Source organism: Canis aureus, chromosome 30 (genome assembly GCF_053574225.1).
Source record: "Canis aureus isolate CA01 chromosome 30, VMU_Caureus_v.1.0, whole genome shotgun sequence".
NCBI lineage: Eukaryota > Metazoa > Chordata > Mammalia > Carnivora > Canidae > Canis > Canis aureus.
Genome location: NC_135640.1, coordinates 42,329,423 through 42,343,741, shown reverse-complemented (window position 1 = coordinate 42,343,741; position 14,319 = coordinate 42,329,423). Strand labels below are relative to the sequence as shown.

Below are 14,319 nucleotides of genomic sequence, written 5' to 3'. Positions count from 1 at the left end.
GAGAACCCCACCTCTGGGACTGGCCGCCGTGTAGCAGAACGCCCCCACGCCGCTAGCAGCTCTGACCTCCTCTCTTATTTCCTTCATGGTCCCGGATTCAGACTTTTTATTCCTTTACTGCTATTCATCGGAGAGAGAGATAAAGAACTGTGTTCTTTACACCTCTTTTAATCAGAAATTATGAATTTTTAGGTTCTGACTTTTTACTACTATCCAGTGACCTGAAACACAAGATACCTGTGAGGTAGGACAACCAGTCTGAGGCCCAGTGACACCGGGACCAGGAGGCACAGGGGAAGGAGAGCTGGGCAGCCCTCCACTTCCCCACTGCACGGTCTCACACGCTCTGGCTCTCCATTTCTCCGCCATTAGATGCGGAAAACAGTACATTACCGCCCCCCCCCCCCAACCACCCTACAAAATGTTTTGAGGGTCAGATGAAGTTCTAGAAGGAACTGTTAAAGATTTTATTTATTTATTTGAGAGACAGAGAGCATGAGTGAGGGGAGAGGCAGAGCAATAAGCAGACTCCCCACTGAGAATGGAGCCCAAAGTAGGGCTCGGTCCCAGGACCCTGAGATCATGACCTGAGCCACGGTCAGATGCCCAACCAACTGAGCTACCCGGGTGCCGCGAGAAATAATTTATAAAATTAGTGCAAAAACATTGACCGTGCAGAGCACCGAGGATGGGTAGAGACCCACAGCCTCTTACACCAGCTGCAAAGTAGACTCGGAACGGACGGAAGACCTAAATGAGACAGGGATCCGTCAACACCCAGAGGGGACGCAGGCAGCAGCCTCGGTGGCTTCGGCCGCAGCTGCCCTGGGTCGCCGCGTCTCCGACGGCAAGGGACGCGGAGGCACACGTGAGCGATGGGGCCTGACCGGGATCACAAGCGTCCTCACAGCCGAGGAGCCAGTCAACAGAACCAAGACGACCTGCGGGGTGGGCGGGGATGCTTGCCAGCGTCTCCCCCGCGGAGGGCTGGTGTCCGAGATCCACGAGGAACTTCCCAAACTCAACACCCGAGAGGCGAACAATCCCTCAAGAGATGGGCGGAAGACGTGAGCAGACACGTGAGCGGAGACCCACACGGGGCCCAGGCACGCGGGAAGATGCTCCCCGTCCCTCGGCGTCAGGGACACACACCAGCACTACGTGGGACCCCCCACCCGGTACTCCCGTGAGGACGGCCACCGTCGGGAGGCGACAGGTGTGGGGGAGGGGGGGGTCAAGGAGCCTCGGGCCTCAGGGCTGGGGGACGGGGTCACCGGGGACAGGTGTTGAGGAGGGCACGGGATGTCATGAGCACCGGGCGTCACATGTAACCGACGAGTCCCCGACCTCCCCTCTGACACTAGCAACACGCATACATTAACTAAATTGAATCTAAATACAAAATTAAAAGAGCCACAGCCGCCCTGTACCCAGGTGCCCCTGGGCTGGTCCAGGGCGGCCCCTCCTGCTGCGTGTTGTGGCCGCAGGGGCCACCCGTGGTGAGCTCGCAGCGCGCCCTCCGACCTCCTCCCTAGCCGCTGACCCAGACGTGCAGGGATCTCCGGGTGGCCGTGCTGCACCCCCCACCCCCGCGCTCCAGGGCAGGGCGGGAGCCCCCAGGTGGGCACTCAGCTCCTGCACCTTGGCCCAGTGCTGCCCCAGCTTTTAGGTCTCTGCTACCCCGGCGGGCCGCCTCCTTGGCTCGCCCCGTGCCGCCGCCCTCCGCTGAGATTAGATCTTAAACCTACGTGGCTTCCCACGCTCACACAGGGCAGGAAACCGCACCGAGTCCCCTGGCCCAGAAATGAAATAGTCAGAGGGTGTCTGCGGAGCTCCTGGGCCCGACGGGCATCCCTGGGAGCCGCAGCCCGGGGGCAGGAGGGCTGAGGCCCGGGAGGGGCGGTTGCTCCGTCCGGGGGCGCCTCGTCCTCAAGAAAGTTTCCAAAACACCCGCGTCAGCCTGTTTTACGGAGGAGGATTTGGGTTCCAGGGAACAGAACCCACCGGCCAAGGTGGCAAGGCAAAGGGGACAGAGCACGGGAGAGGGTCCAGGCTGGCCGTGGAGGAAGGACGAAGCTCGGGCCGCGGGACTAATCAGACCCGGGGGCAGTAAGAGGGTGGGGGAGACCCTGGCACCCGTGATGGACATGCTCACGGTGCACAAATAAATCTGTCTCACCCTCCGCTTGTCCCCACCCTCCCCTCCCGGGTCCTCCTCTCTCAGGAAGGACCACAGGCCCTATGGCATCCCCTGGGGGGACCCGTCTGATTGGCGAGACGGGAAAGACCCTGGCAGGCCTGACACCGCTGTCCCTAGAGGGACCTGCTCACACGGCCGCCCCTGCTGCCCCTGCGGTCCCTGACCCATCGGCTCCTCCCTGGGCCCCGGCTGTGCCAACGCCGGGATTTAGGCGGCACACCTGCTTTCCCTCGGGCCTGGAATCGGGGGTGGGGGGTGGCTAGGCTAACCCCAGGCACCGAGTCCCCAGTGGCTTTGCAGGACAAAGCTCGGCGGCGCACGGCCAGCGTGCCCCTCGGGAGGGGAGAGCATCGCAGGCCTGCGCGTGGGGCTCTCTGGTCGCCGCGTGTGTTTTCCCTTGCCGGGCCTGCTGTGTGTCCCGGTGCTGTGACAGCCTGTCCCCAAACATACGGGGCAGCCTCAAGGATCCCCGGGAACCAGCCTCCACTACGCCGTTCTGACTGGAGTTGGCCCCCCTCCCTCCCTGGGGCCGGCCTGCCCCGGGAGCACCGTCCACTTGGGAAGCAGAGGGGGTGCTGGGCAGGAGGCTGTGGACGCGCTGCCCTCCTCCGTGCCTCCCGGGGCGCCGGGCAGCCGGGCAGGCCCCAACCACCAGGCACCTGACTGCTCTGCACACCCCAAATCTCCGAGAGGGAAAACAAGCGACCCTAAGGACGGCCGCCTCTTCAGTGAACGAGCCCTGGGAAAGCATCCGTGGGCCACGGGCGCTCTTGGAGAGGAGCCAGACGCCGGCCGCCTCCAGCACGTCCAGCACACCTGGTGAGCTCCCGGGCAGCGGGGGGGCAGGGGTCCTTGTCTCCTCGCAGCTGCATCTCGCCAAGCTTCCCACCCTCCCTGTGGGGTTCCTGATGCCCCGGCCCTGGAGCTGTTCCCAGAACACTTGGGACCCTGTCCCCAAGCTTGCATCACCTAAAGCCCCTGCAACAGGGCACCTGGGTGGCTCAGGGGTTTAGCGCCATCTTCAGCCCAGGGCATGACCCTGGGGTCCCGGGATCGAGTCCCGCATCGGGCTCCCTACAGGGAGCCTGCTTCTCCCTCTGCCTGTGTCTCTGCCCCTCTCTGTGTCTCATGAATAAATAAATAAAAATCTTTTTAAAAAATAAGTAAAAAATAAAAAATAAACCTGGAGACCCTGATGCAAAGGACTCTGCACGCTGTCACGGTGAGCGGTGCGGCCTCCGTGGTATCAGAGGTCACCACAAGCTGGCGCATGGCAGCTGTCTCTGCCCCGGGGGTCTGCTCCCAGGCCCGAGAGGTGAGCACTGTCCTCCGAAGTGGAGCCACGCCGGGGGCATGAACCCCAACATGCGCACGGGCATGAGGACCCCGGGGTGGGCCACGGGACCCCGGGAGCGCATGGTCGCTGGGGGTCACTGCTGCCTGGCTCTGCGTCATCATCTCCCCACCTTCCCCGCACGGGCTGCTCCTCCCGTGTCACTCGGCGCACGCGAGCAGGGTGCTGAGTGTCCAGGGTGGGAAGTGAGAAAGCGACCCCGCCACCACAAAGCCACACAATCGTGGTGCAGCCGCCTGTATAAAGGACAGGTATATGGAGCGCGGCGGAGGGACAGGTCACCTCCCACGACAGTCAGGGAGGGCTGCCCGGCAGAGGCAGCGCCGGCAACAGGAGTTCAGGAGGTGGCAGGGGGGAATAGAAGCAGCCCATGGGCAGTGTCTGCATGGGACGTGCGCCCGCGGCCGGGCTCCATGCATCCGCGAGAAACGCCAAGGGCATGCACGCCTCCCGGGAGGTCCTGCAAAGCCGCCCATGGCTCCCCCGACCCACGGAGGGCGCCGCTGGGGAGCCGGTGGCCCCGGAGTGAAAGGTCCGGCAGCATGGGTGCTGCCCGCGGGAGGGAGTCTCAGCTGTGGGCTCTCCCTGCGCCCCCCAACCGCCCCCGGCCCTGGCGCCCGCTCTGTCCACAGAGCAATGAGCCAAACGGCTGGCGACGCACCTACGCTCTCTGCTCCCGCTCTGCGGCAGGAGGGGCGAAGCTGCTCCCCCACAGCAAGCCCCAGGGTGGGGGAGACGCCCCAGCACCCGAGGCCGCGCCGTGGGAACGCCCCCAGGCCACGTACCCGGCGTCAGACAGTTTGGAGCTCTCCACGAAGTACATGCACTCCTTCTTCGTGATGTTCTCAGGGATCCACGAGCTCAGATTTTCTTGCTGCGGGTAAGAAGGTCACTTGGAGATCCCTGGGCAATCCCATCAGTGCTCCCCGACGCCGCTGAGCTCCCCGTCCGGCTTCGGGGAGGCTGGGGGACAGGGAGGCGCCCTGGCCAACCTGTCAGGTGTGGGTTCCCGCGGAGGAACTGCCCCGGGGGGTCGCTCTCCCCAGAGCCCCACGTGAGCATCCCGGAGCTTTCAGTTCCTCTGTCAACGCTCGGGAACAAAGCTGTGTGGCGCGTAAGGGTCTGGACACCTGCCTCCGTCCAGGCGAGACGGCAAGCTGGACGCCCTCCTGCCCACCTGACCGGGGGCCGGGGAGGTTAAACGTGGCCTTCAGGACATCCCATCCTGGGGCCTTCGGGAATCTGGCCCAGGACTCGGGTGGCGCTCAGGGCCCTCCCAGTCAAATCGGGGACGTCAGGTGGAGTCTGGCCCCGGCCAGGACTGGACTGAAGGGCTTACCCAGCGCCCTCCCAACCAGACCCAGAACGTGCTGGGGCCGTGCTGCCCTTGGGAGGGGACAGACCCGGCCGATTGCCTTCTCTGCAGGCCCCCACCCAGCTCTGCTGAGCCTCTGTGCGGCGGGCAACACACCCCTCCCCAGTGGTCACCTGGCCTCACCTGCGACTCCGCCGACCCCTGGAACCTACCTTTGCACTGTTGCCAAACAGGTGCTGCAACCTCCTGGTCTTGCAGAGGCTGCTGTTGCTGCGTCGCAGATTGGAGACCATGCCCAGGTCAGCCATCCTCCTGGGCTGCACCCCAAAGCCCTCCTCCTGCCTGGAGCCGGCTTTCCTTGGGGTCGGGGGCTGCTCCCACTCCAGCTTCCACGGCCTCCTGCCTCCCTCAGGACGGCCTGTCCTCCCGCTCGCGAGGCTGAAGGTTCCAGAAGGACACCATGGAGGGCAGCTGGAACAGGTCAGAGAGGGAACCGAGGCAGGTGTCTGGGAGGAGCAAGCATGGGTCTCCCCTGGGGGGCCCTGTCTGCACGCCGGTCCACAAGGATAGCGACCTCAGTGTTGTGCCCAAGATTGCGAATCTGAGAAACCACCGAGGAGCCGACACCGATGCAAACACACGAGGGTTTATTTACAAGTTCGTGTGGGTCCAAGTGCATCCGACACAGCGGAGCAGGGACTTGGACCCCGAGACTAAGAGGCGTAGCAGCTTTATAGGGGCCAGCGGCCAATGGGATACACAGAAAGTTGCACAGTCCTGTAGGTCCACACGCAGGTGGCCAATTGAATTACACCTTACCCTATAGTATCCATTTGAGCTGGCCTATTACTTTGGTCAGAATCGGCGCGCAGTTTTGGCGGGCACAAAGCAGGGTTATGAGCCGATTTCCGATTAGGGTGTGCCCAGCAGCTCGACTAGGGTGGGGCAGCGCCTTAAGCAATAAGCAGGTTATGTGGGGGCCATACAGGAGGTGGTAGGTGTAGCACAAAATGGAATCAGTCCTGCTCTGCTTGTCCAGGGGTAGGGGATTGTTGTTAAATTTCCTGGGTCCCACCCTCAGGTCGCTGTAAAGGCCCCAGAGGCAGCCCCATCACCCCGTCCTTCCTTCCAGCTGCTCCCCCTTCGGGATGGGAATGTCTGTCCTGTGTCCCAGCACTGTGTTCGGGCAGGTTCAGAGCTGGGAGGGGTCTGCCTCGGGATGAACGTGCCTGGGGTCTCCCCACCCCCAACCTACGTGAGACTTTGGACTCAGACCCTGGAGTAGATGCTCGAATGAGTTCAAACTCAGGCTGTTGGGATGGAGTGAGCCCATCTCTCATGGGGGAAGGACATGATGTGGGGGCCAGGAGTGGACTGCTATGGTCTGAACCTGCTCTCCCGAAGCTCACACGCTGAAGCCGACCCCCAAGGTGATGGCAGTAGGGGCGGGGCCTTTGGGGTGATTGGGCCAGGAGGGGGAGCCCTGGTGATGGGGTGAGCGCCCCTAAGAAGGAGACCCCAGGGAGCTCCCTCGCCCCTTCCCCACTGTGAGGACACAGGAGTCGGCGACCCAGAGGGGCCCTGAGCGCAGACTTTGGGCCTCCAGGGCTATGACAATACTGTTGTCCTCCGGAGGCGGGGCCTGCGGTGACAGCAGCCCGAACGCCTGGCACACACCTGCTGTCAACAGCGGGCGTTGCCTGTGGTGCAGCCCGCCCGGAGGTGACAGTGCCCCACACCTGCGTGGCCTTCCCAGGGCCACCAGCTGTCCTACGGGGAGCTCCCCTGTCCCCACAATCAGTTTCCAGGGAAGCAGTTAAGTGAGAAATGCTCCCAGTGACAGGAGACAAAAAGGAGGCTGGGAAATCTCCGACAGCCAGTGTGCAGACGGACCTGGACCAGAGGGGCTTCCCACCGCCAGGACAGGGCGGGGGCGGGCGCTGGGACCACAGGCTGGGGCCTTAAAGGCCTCCCGCCCGAAGATGCTCTTGGGCATACCCCTCCATGGTCTCATTGGTCAGACCCCCATCGGGGTCCCAACCAGACCTTCCCAAATCCCAGCTGGAGACACTGGCCCAACCCATCCCCTCCTCCCCTTCCCCATCCCACAGTCTGGGCCCTGGAAGAGTCTGGAAACCCAGGGCTGACCATGACCTTATTAAGTCCCCCCTCCAACCTTCTGTGAGGTTCTCCCCTGATTCCGACCATCACTGCCCTTCTTCACACATCCCCCCAAGAGCACATACGGTCACCCTGGCTCGTAGCTCTAGTTCTCCACATGCAATAGCATAGGTGTGTGTTAAGGACACTTAGAAACTGGGGCACCCGGGGAGCTCAGTGGTGGAGCATCTGCCTTCGGCCCAGGGCGTGACCCCGGGGTCCCCGGATTGAGTCCTGCATCGGGCTCCCTGCATGGAGTCTGCTTCTCCCTCGGCCTGTGTCTCTGCCTCTCTCTGTGTGTCTCTCATGAATAAATAAATAAAATCTTTTTTTGAAAAAAAAAAAAGAACACTTTGAAACTAAATGACTTCCAAGAAGACAGGCACTCAGATACATAAAAACACAGAATGTGCCAGCAGGCGAGCCTGCACATACGGGTACACAAAGCAAACATCCAGGTTTCACTGTAAAATTCCTTCCGCTTTGCTGTATGTTCAGAAATGTTTATTTAACGGGTAAGAAAAAAAACCCAAAACACAAACAATGGACTTAAAAAGTAATAGATAATGAAAAAAAAAAAGTAGTAGATAATGGTATAAACCCTAATTATAATAAATACGTGAAATAAGTATAGCTCTATGTTTCTATAATACAAAAAAAAAAATGCACATCTATAAATGTCGTTTGGCAGAGGCCACCTGGCAGGAATGCGTTGCCATAGAGCCGACCAGTGGCCGAGCGGGGCAAGGCCCCCGTGGGGTGGGGACCCAAACCTGAGCGCTGCTTGGCGCAGTCCTCGGGAGGAGACGGGCACTAAGGGGCCACAGGAAATGAGCGTGGGTGCCCAGGAAGGGCCACGCGGGGGCTTCTGCACCAGGAGGCACCCCTCATCCATCCTGGGGCTCCCGCAGCCCAGGGGGCACCCGCTGAAAGTCGGCGCCGTGGCCTTGGGAATAGACCCCGAGTCCAAACACAATGAAAAGTAGAGGACATGTCTGACCGGGGCCACCTGGGCCCAGACGGGGCAGCATGCAAAGGTAGGGCCCCCTCGCCCCCAGCCCAAGCCCCCCCAGACCTCACAGGTGAGGCTACCCCAGGGCGCCCTGGCCAGGGGTCCCGCCTACCCGCCCCTCTGCTTCTCCTACCGGGCACCTGCTCCCTGCAGCTCCCCACCTCAGGCATCCTCTGAAATCCAGGCCGTGAAAACACTGTCAAGACTATAAATAGCCATACACTGGGTGAGGGGCTGAAGCGCTGTGGTCTGCGGGGGGAGGGGGGGAGGAGTTGCGGCCTGAGCTTCAGTCCCAGAAGGACCAAATTCCCTGTCTCCCCAGGTGCCTGCCAGACACCCCTGACAGACTGCTCCCGGCCTTGCGGCACCCCGCACCCCACCTGCAGCCTGGGTCCCCGCACCCTGCCTGCAGCTTGGGTCCCCGCATCCTGCACCCCGCCTGCAGCCTGGGTCCCCGCACTTGGCCTGCAACCTGGGTCCCCACACCCCGCACCCTGCCTGCAGCCTGGGTCCCCGCACCCTGCACCCCGCCTGCAACCTGGGTCCCCACACCCTGCACCCCACCTGCAGCCTGGGTCCCCACACCCTGCACCCTGCAGCCTGGGTCCCCGCACCCTGCACCCTGCCTGCAGCCTGGGTCCCTGAGCCCCGCACCCCGCCTGCAGCCTGGGTCCCCGCACCCCGCACCCCGCCTGCAGCCAGCGCCCTGGCCCGCACCCCTACCCCGGAGCTCGCACCCCACCCTGAGCCCCCGCGGCGCCCGCCCCCCAGCCTCGCTGCTGTGCCAGCGTCCCTGTAGCGCCCTTGGACCTGGGATGCCCCCTCACCCCCACCCTGCACACTCTCCCACCCGCCCGCACCGGCCCTGCCACCTGTGTCCGCGCCCGCGCCGGGTGCCGGTGCGCTGCGTCCGCAGGCGGGGAGGGGCACCCCTGCCCGGAGAGGCCCTGCAGCCCGGTCCCCCGCCGGCTGCGCAGGAGCCGGTGCCCGCGGGGCCGCCGCATCTCTGGGAGCTGAGCTGCGCGGTCCCGCCCGCCGCTCTGCGTCACTGGCCCCGAGGCAGCCTGCGGGCTCCCGCCTCCAGGACACCCCTAGCCCGGCTCCTCGTAGCGGCTCCCCTTGGGAGGGCTCGAGTCTCCTCAAGCGCCCGAGGGCGGGGAGGGGGCCGGGTGGGGGGGGGGCAGGAGACCCCAGGGGGCCTCGAGACCTCCCCCGGACCCAAAGCCTGAGACACTCCCAGAAAGGCAGGGCCGGGCGGGAGGAGCCGGAGAGACTGACCCACACCTCCTCTGCACCAGGTGCTGGCCAGGTGCTGGCCGGGCAGGTGCCTGCACTCCACCCTGCAGGAAACAGCGGAGGATTCTGCATCCCCTCCCCCTCCACAAACAGCGACCGCAGCCTTCCTGAAGGTCCGAACCCCTCCCCCCACAGTGCTCCAACTTCACAAAGGCCACTGCCCTCGCCTTCGCCTTCCCAGCCACCAGCCCACAGCGCCCCACGGCCACCCCTGGGTCCTGTGCCTCTCTGACCGGGGCCGGGGCTCCCGGCTGACTCCTGGCTGACCGGCCACCCCCTGGTTTCCTCCCCCGGGCGTGCCGACCTAGCGTCCAGATTTCTGCCCACAACATCCTCCCCTGGAACGCCCCCCGCCTTTCTCTGCCCCTGCCTCTCCACGAAGGAGCCAGCCACCGTGCCATGGGTCCACAGGACCCCTGTCTCACCGTCCCACCCTCTGGAGGTCTCTGCAGCTCGAGGAAGGTGTGAGGACCCATCAGAGCCCCTCGTATAGGGCAGTGCTTGATGGATTTCTCCAGACACTTTGATAGGCCCAGAGGAGGCTGGAGCCCTGCCCCAAAGCAGTGAGCCCCGTGGAGGCGAAGAGGGGGCAGGCGGGAGGGGGAGCATCGCTGCTACAAGAGACTCACCTGCGCGGGGCAAGCCCACCTGTCAGCGCCGCATCCCTAGTCCGGCAGCCCAGGTGTTGGGCAGGTGCCTGCCGCGGGGTTGGCTCACTGCAGCTGCCAGTGCCCTGGAGAGGGGACCGAGGCCCTAGTTAGCGGGCAGAGGAAGCGGAGGCGGCAGCGGTGTCCCGACCCTCGGCCCGCCCTCCTTCCCTGGGGTACCTCTGGGCCTCGGAGCCATCTCACTGACAAGATACGGTGCGTGTGTTAATATTTCATGGCACAGTAATAACCCCGGCGCTGCGCGGGCCGGCGGGCTCCGGCTTCCAAGTATCCGAGGCCTCTGAGGGAACGCCGGTTAAGGGGAAGTAGTCCGTGAAGCAGGCTGTTGACCTGACATCTGTGCCCCTGCTGTCCCCACGTGGCTCCTTCCCTTCTTAAAAAAAAAAAAAAACCGCATGTTTCACAAGAAGGCCACGTTCCATCGGCCAGGACGCCATTGCAAAAGCACTTAGGAAACATCCTTCCCATAAAAATAAAAAAGCATTTGACCGTAAAGCAGGAACACAGCAAGTACTGATTTGGATGGCGAGTTATTTCGAATCCAGATAAAGGAAATGTGAGCCGAGGACTCTTCCCGCCCCCGACATGGACAACATGCCCGAGATAAAAAGCCTTAACAGCAAACAAGAAAACCGCAGTCCCTGGAAAAGAGACCAGTGTGACCGCTTGGCACCAGCACGCTCTGGTCATGAGTAATAGACGGAGCAGTGAGGCTGGGCTGCTGGCTCCTGGGGGGCCCGGTGGCCCCAGGGGGCCCAGGACAGAGAACTAGGCTGGGGGCAGGGCAGGGGCTGCAAACTTCCTCTGTGGGGCCACGTGGCAAATACTCGGGGCCTCTGACGAGGCCCAGGATCTCTCCTGACTGCTCACCTGTGCCCTGCCGCCGGAAAGCACCCCTGGCCGCAGGTAAACGGGTGGGCGAGGCCATGTGCCAATAAAACCTATTACTCCATTTACAAAAACAGGCAGCGGCCGTGTTTGCAGACCCCCGTCTAGAGAAAGCGCCGAGAGGGGCGGGCTTCGTGCTGGGGACACGGCTGTTTCCCTCCTCTCTTCGTGTCTGTCGGCTGCATTCCAGAACGGCTCAGAAAGACCAGCCCAGCAGCTGTGTGGGTCCGGTGGGAGCGGCACGGTGCGCGGGCCGACCCTCAGCACCTGGCAGCTCGGAGCGGCTGGATCCCGACCCTGCAGGCCCGCCTGAGAGCCAGAGCGGGATGGGGACAGGCGCCAGAGGTGACCCACCCAAGGGCCACAGCGGGATGGGGACGGGAGCTGGAGACGAGCTCCCAGGTCACTGCATGAGAGGAACACAGGTGGCTGCTCTCCTGTCTGCAAGCGTGTTCCGTGGTTTGCCGCGGGGATTGGGACACACCTGCAGCCTGGCCTTCCGGAGCTCCAGCGGCGCCAGCCGGGGTCACCCTCCAGCAGGGAGGTTGGTTCACTCAGCGTGCGTGCTCCTTGCCAAGCACCACACCCGCTCTGCACGCCCATCTGCCGTCCTCACAGTGTGAAAGGGAGGCTTGTGCCCATTCCCTGCTGAGGGATTTGAGGCTCAGGGAAACTAAGGAGCATCCCAAGGACCCCCGGGCTCCTGCAGACCCAGCAGTCATCTGGGTCAGCCCACCCCCAGGCACTTCCGGAAGCCTTACCAGGCCCAGAACCTGTTCAGGGGCCAGGGCTCCACGGGGAGAAGGGCATCAACAACTTCAGGTTGTGTGTCGTAAATGCTGAGGAGCTCAGCAGGGCAGGGGCTGCACAGTAATGCAGGTCGACCTCAGGGAAGAGCAGGTGCAAAGGCCCTGAGGTGAACTCAAGTCTGTGAGTTTGGGGGACAATAGGACAGCCACCAGGGCCAGCAGAGTGGGCCAGGCCAGTTGTGGCAGGAGACTGGGGGAGGCCAGCGCAGGGGCCAGACCACAGAGGGCCTTCTGGCTGGGAAGCAGGTCCCCTGGCCAGACACGTTATCCGGGACCCTGGGCAGCAGGTCAGACCGCGGTGCTGGCTGAGGCCCCTCACGCAGGAAAGGCAGGCCCAGGCCCAGAATGTGTCCATTCTGCGGGAGGGCACCACAGTCCTGTCCCTTTGAGGGCTGCCAGGGTGTGTGGTCTCCATCTGGGCCACCAGCCCGACGGCTCCCAGAGTCCCACCCCCCAGGAACGGTGAGACATGAGTGGGTATTGTCGTGGGCTGCAATGTGCGGGGCTGTTTGTTACGCAGTCACAGGTAACCGATACAGTTGGGAAGATTCGATGGTGGAGCCCAGGGTGTGGGTGGCTGGAGGGCAGGGGGAGGGGAGGGCAGAGGCTGGGCAGGTCCGAGTCATTGCCCAGGCCCTGCGTGGTCAGGACACCGTTGCCAGCAGGCCCAGCTCCTGAGCCACAGGCGCCTGCCTTTGTGCCCCCCACTATAGGCCAGGCGGCCACGCCCTGGGGCACGAGGCTCTCAGCTGAGAGCAGTCGGGAGGCAGAGCGGCTGAAACACAGAGGGGGCGAGTCCCCGAAAGAGAAGCGGGCAGGAGGAGGGCAGGCAGGCCCCGGACGAGGTCATCCCCCCAGGGATGCAGCAGGAACGCCACGGGAGGAGCCGAGCTCACGCCAGGAGGAGGTCCTCCCTCCGCACCCAGCACCTCCTTCTCTGGGGCCCCGTCTGGCACCTCTGTCCCTGCCCATGTGGGACAGGCCCCCCGAGAGCGCGGAGAGGAGAGCAGCCTCCTCCCCTGGGTCCCTGTCGCCCCTGCTGCAGAAGGGCCGTCCCCAGCACCGCACCCGGGCCCGGGCCCCAGGCAGGGCACTGACCACACTTGCCAGCCCCCGGAGCCCTCCTGGCTATAGGAAGCTGCTCCCTTCCCCCCTGCACACCCCCACCCAGTGTTTCCAAGAGCCCCAAGCAGGAGGCGCCCTAGGCGTGGGGCGGAAAGGCAGCTCGCATGAGTTCTGGGGGAGCCCCTCGGGTCTGGGACGGGGTGCAGGCCGAAGTGAAGCTCATGGCTCACCTGGGCTGGAACCAGACAGAAGGAGGGTGGGGGAAGGAGACGGGCCTCTTGCAGCCGGGGCCACCATGAGACCCAGGGCACCCGCCACGTGGCAATCCTGTGAGCAGAGCCCCGGAGGGATCCCCGAGCGGGGAATTTTCCCCCGAATAAGGAAGTGTGTGCAGGGACACGAGGAGGGGATGTGGTGGCCAGCCGAAGGCGCGGCATGCTGGGGCCGTCACCTGGCCTGTGGCAACACCCGCCCGAAGCAGCGGGTTCGTTTTTTCTTGGATGTTTCTCTGGGTCATGTCCTTCCGCTCCCTCCCATCACCCACCTCGGGCAGGTGGCTCTGGCCCGCAGTCCAGGCCTTGCAGAGCCAGCCGCAGCGTTGGATTCGGGGTGGCATGTAGGGCGATGTCAGGCCAATCCCCCAACACGCACCTGAGTCACTGGGGAGAAGCTTGCTTTCTGCTGCACTGGAGCAGCAGGGCGCAGGCCTGGAGGGTAACAGCATCCCGGAGGGCGGGAGAGACTGGGCCCCGGCAGCGAACCCACTCCCCTCGGCTTCTCCGATGCATGAACCAGTGTTTCATTTCAGGTTTTTTTTTTATGATTTTATTTATTTATTCATGAGAGACACACAGAGAGAGACAGAGACACGGTAGAGGGAGAAGCAGGCTTCCTGGGGGGACCCCGACATGGGACTCGATCCCGGGACCCCGAGGTCACCCCTGGGGAGGTGCCCTAGGCCTAGGCCAAGGCGGACGCCAACCACCGAGCCCCCCAGGCGCCCTCATTCCTGGTCTCAGCAAGTCTGTGCTGCATTTGTGAGTCGGTGTTCACTCCGGGAAGCAAAAGGGCACCAGTGTGGTGAAATCTGAAACGCACGGCCCTTCACACCGGGTGCAGGGAGCTAGGGACGGGGAAATCCAGGGGGAGCTGGGGAAATGCAGGCGGGGCGGGGAGGGGGCGCGGGAGGGAGCTGCAGGGCGGCGGGGCCTGGGCACGCTCTCCGTGGAAAGCCCGGCCTCTTCAGAGCCCCCCCGGGAGTTGGCTACGAGGGTGCTGGTGGCGGGCAGGGCCGCTGTCGGGGCGGAGGACACGCCTCACGGGGAGGGCCCTGTGCCCACAAGCCCCCCCTTCTGTGTCCACCTCTCCCCATCTCTGCCGGGGACGCCCTTCACTGCTCCTCTTCCACCTTCCCAAAGGCTCGTGAGCTTGTCTTGGGGTCAAATCCTGCCCAGAGCGACATGGGGAGGGGGATCCTGGGAACGCACAGCGACACAACCCAGACCACATTTCTACTCTCCAGGCAAGGATCCCTCACCTTACGACTGTCACC

At 63.7% G+C, this 14,319-nt stretch overlaps 1 protein-coding gene across 7 annotated transcripts in view; it reads right to left on the bottom strand.

The window, feature by feature from the left end:
- The window catches only part of TRPM2 (transient receptor potential cation channel subfamily M member 2), a 47,966-nt gene extending 37,784 nt beyond the window's left edge, over window positions 1–10,182 (bottom strand). The window contains exons 1-4 of one of the 7 annotated variants that reach the window (XM_077879395.1): window positions 10,165–10,182; window positions 9,967–10,070; window positions 5,082–5,340; window positions 4,340–4,428 (exon numbers count right to left, since the gene is read on the bottom strand). In XM_077879395.1, the coding sequence (XP_077735521.1) occupies window positions 4,340–4,428; window positions 5,082–5,177 (185 nt within the window). In that variant the 5' untranslated portion in view covers window positions 5,178–5,340; window positions 9,967–10,070; window positions 10,165–10,182. Of the gene's footprint in view, window positions 1–4,339; window positions 4,429–5,081; window positions 5,341–8,174; window positions 8,291–8,913; window positions 9,063–9,966; window positions 10,071–10,164 lie in introns of those variants that run through there. The other 6 variants (XM_077879398.1, XM_077879391.1, XM_077879390.1 and 3 more) reach the window with 6 other exon arrangements.
- Window positions 10,183–14,319: the final 4,137 nt, after the last annotated feature.